General features: G+C 38.9%; 1 protein-coding gene across 1 annotated transcript in view; it reads left to right on the forward strand.

The window, feature by feature from the left end:
* LOC130238949 (receptor-type tyrosine-protein phosphatase mu-like) overlaps positions 1-2,500 on the forward strand; it is a 183,073-nt gene that overhangs the window by 143,134 nt on the left and 37,439 nt on the right. The window contains exon 21 of the mRNA XM_056470069.1: positions 144-241. Coding sequence (XP_056326044.1) covers positions 144-241 — 98 coding nt within the window. The remainder of the gene's footprint in view (positions 1-143; positions 242-2,500) is intronic.

A 2,500-nucleotide genomic window follows, 5' to 3' on the forward strand; every position in this document is an offset into this window, starting at 1 on the left:
CAATCATTTTCTAGAGTCTTGATGAATTAATTGCGATGATTAACTCTTGACTCTCTGTGTGTGACTCTGCGTGTGTGTGTGTGTGTGTGTGTGTGTGTGTGTGTGTGTGTGTGTGTGTGTGCGCACGCTGTTTCTCCCCTCAGGACCGATGCAGGAGACTGTCATTGACTTTTGGAGGATGGTGTGGCAGGAGAACACGGCAACCATCGTCATGGTGACCAACCTGGTGGAGGTCGGCAGGGTGAGTGTGAGTTACTGACGCCGCAAATCAGATACAAAATCCTGCATTGATTTGATTTAACTCAGTAAAAATGAGTGTTTAGCAGTGATTCAGTTCAGTTCGGTGTTGATTCAGTTTAATGCTGAATCAGTTCAGTGTTTATATTCACTTCAGTGTTGAATCAGTTCAGTGTAGGTCCAATCCCAATTCTACCCCTTAGCCCTTCCCCTTACCCCTACCCCTTATTTTGCCAAGAGGAAGAGAAAGGGCTAAATAGAATTGGGATTGGGCCTTACTTCAGTGTTGATTCTGTTCAGTGTTGCTTTAGTTCAGTGTTGAATCAGTTCAGTGTTGAACCAGTTCAGTGTTGAATCAGTTCAGTGTAGGTCCAATCCCAATTCTACCCCTTAGCCCTTCCCCTTACCCCTACCCCTCATTTTGCCAAGAGGAAGGGAAAGGGCTAAATAGAATTGGGATTGGGCCTTACTTCAGTGTTGATTCTGTTCAGTGTTGCTTCAGTTCAGTGTTGAATCAGTTCAGTGTTGAACCAGTTCAGTGTTGATATTCTGTCCAGTGTTGAATCAGTTCAGTGTAGATATTCACTTCAGTGTTGATTCTGTTCAGTGTTGATTCAGTTCAGTGTTGAATCAGTTCAGTGTAGATATTAACGTCAGTGTTGATTCAGTTCAGTGTTGATTCAGTTCCGTGTTGAATCAGTTCAGTGTTGAACCAGTTCAGTGTTGATATTCTGTCCAGTGTTGAATCAGTTCAGTGTAGATATTCACTTCAGTGTTGATTCTGTTCAGTGTTGATTCTGTCCAGTGTTGCATCAGTTCAATGTGGATATTAACGTCAGTGTTGATTCAGTTCAGTGTTGATTCAGTTCAGTGTTGAATCAGTTCAGTGTAGATATTCACTTCAGTGTTGATTCTGTTCAGTGTTGATTCAGTTCAGTGTTGAATCAGTTCAGTGTAGATATTCACTTCAGTGTTGATTCTGTTCAGTGTTGATTCAGTTCAGTGTTGAATCAGTTCAATGTAGATATTCACTTCAATGTTGATTCTGTTCAGTGTTGATTCAGTTCAGTGTAGATATTCACTTCAGTGTTGATTCTGTTCAGTGTTGATTCTGTCCAGTGTTAAATCAGTTCAGTGTAGATATTCACTTCAGTGTTGATTCTGTTCAGTGTTGATTCAGTTCACTGTTGAATCAGTTCAGTTTTGATATTCACTTCAGTGTAGATATTCACTTCAGTGTTGATTCTGTTCAGTGTTGATTCTGTCCAGTGTTGAATCAGTTCAGTGTAGATATTCACTTCAGTGTTGATTCTGTTCATTGTTGATTCTGTCCAGTGTTGAATCAGTTCAGTGTAGATAATCACTTCAGTGTTGAATCAGTTCAGTGTAGATAATCACTTCAGTGTTGAATCAGTTCAGTGTAGATAATCACTTCAGTGTTGAATCAGTTCAGTGTAGATATTCACTTCAGTGTTGATTCTGTTCACTGTAGATATTCACTTCAGTGTTGAATCAGTTCAGTGTAGATATTCACTTCAGTGTTGATTCTGTTCAGTGTTGAACCAGTTCAGTGTTGATATTCACTTCAGTGTTGATTCAGTTCAGTGTTGAACCAGTTCAGTGTTGATATTCACTTCAGTGTTGATTCCGTTCAGTGTTGAACCAGTTCAGTGTTGATATTCACTTTAGTGTTGATTCAGTTCAGTGTTGAACCAGTTCAGTGTTGATATTCCATTGAGTATCGAATCAGTTTAGTGTTGATATTCACTTCATTGTTGATTCAGTTCAATGTTGAATCAGTTCAATGTTGATATTCAGTTCAGTGTTGATTCAGTTCAGTGTTGAATCAGTTCAGTGTTAAACCAGTTCAGTGTTGATTTTCACTTCAGTGTTGATTCTGTACAGTGTTGAATCCATTCAGTTCAGTGTTAATTGAGTTCAGTGTTGATTCTTTTCAGTGTTGAATCAGTTTCGTTTTGTGATGATTCAGTTTAATGTTGGTTCAGTTCAGTGATGATTAAGTTTACTGTTGATTCAGTTCAGTGTTGAATCAATTGAGCTTTAATCAGTTCAGTGCTGATTTAGTTCAGTTTAGTGCTGTTTCAGTTCGGTGGTGATTCAGTTCAATTGTGATTCAGTTCAGTGTTGAATCAATTCAGTTGTGATTCAGTTCAGTTCATTGCTGATTGAGTTCAGTGTTGAATTAGTTCAGTTTAGTGGTGATTCAGTTCAGTTCAGTTCAGTGCTGATTGAGTTCAGTGTT

This window comes from Danio aesculapii, chromosome 2 (genome assembly GCF_903798145.1).
Source record: "Danio aesculapii chromosome 2, fDanAes4.1, whole genome shotgun sequence".
Classification (NCBI taxonomy): Eukaryota; Metazoa; Chordata; class Actinopteri; order Cypriniformes; family Danionidae; genus Danio; species Danio aesculapii.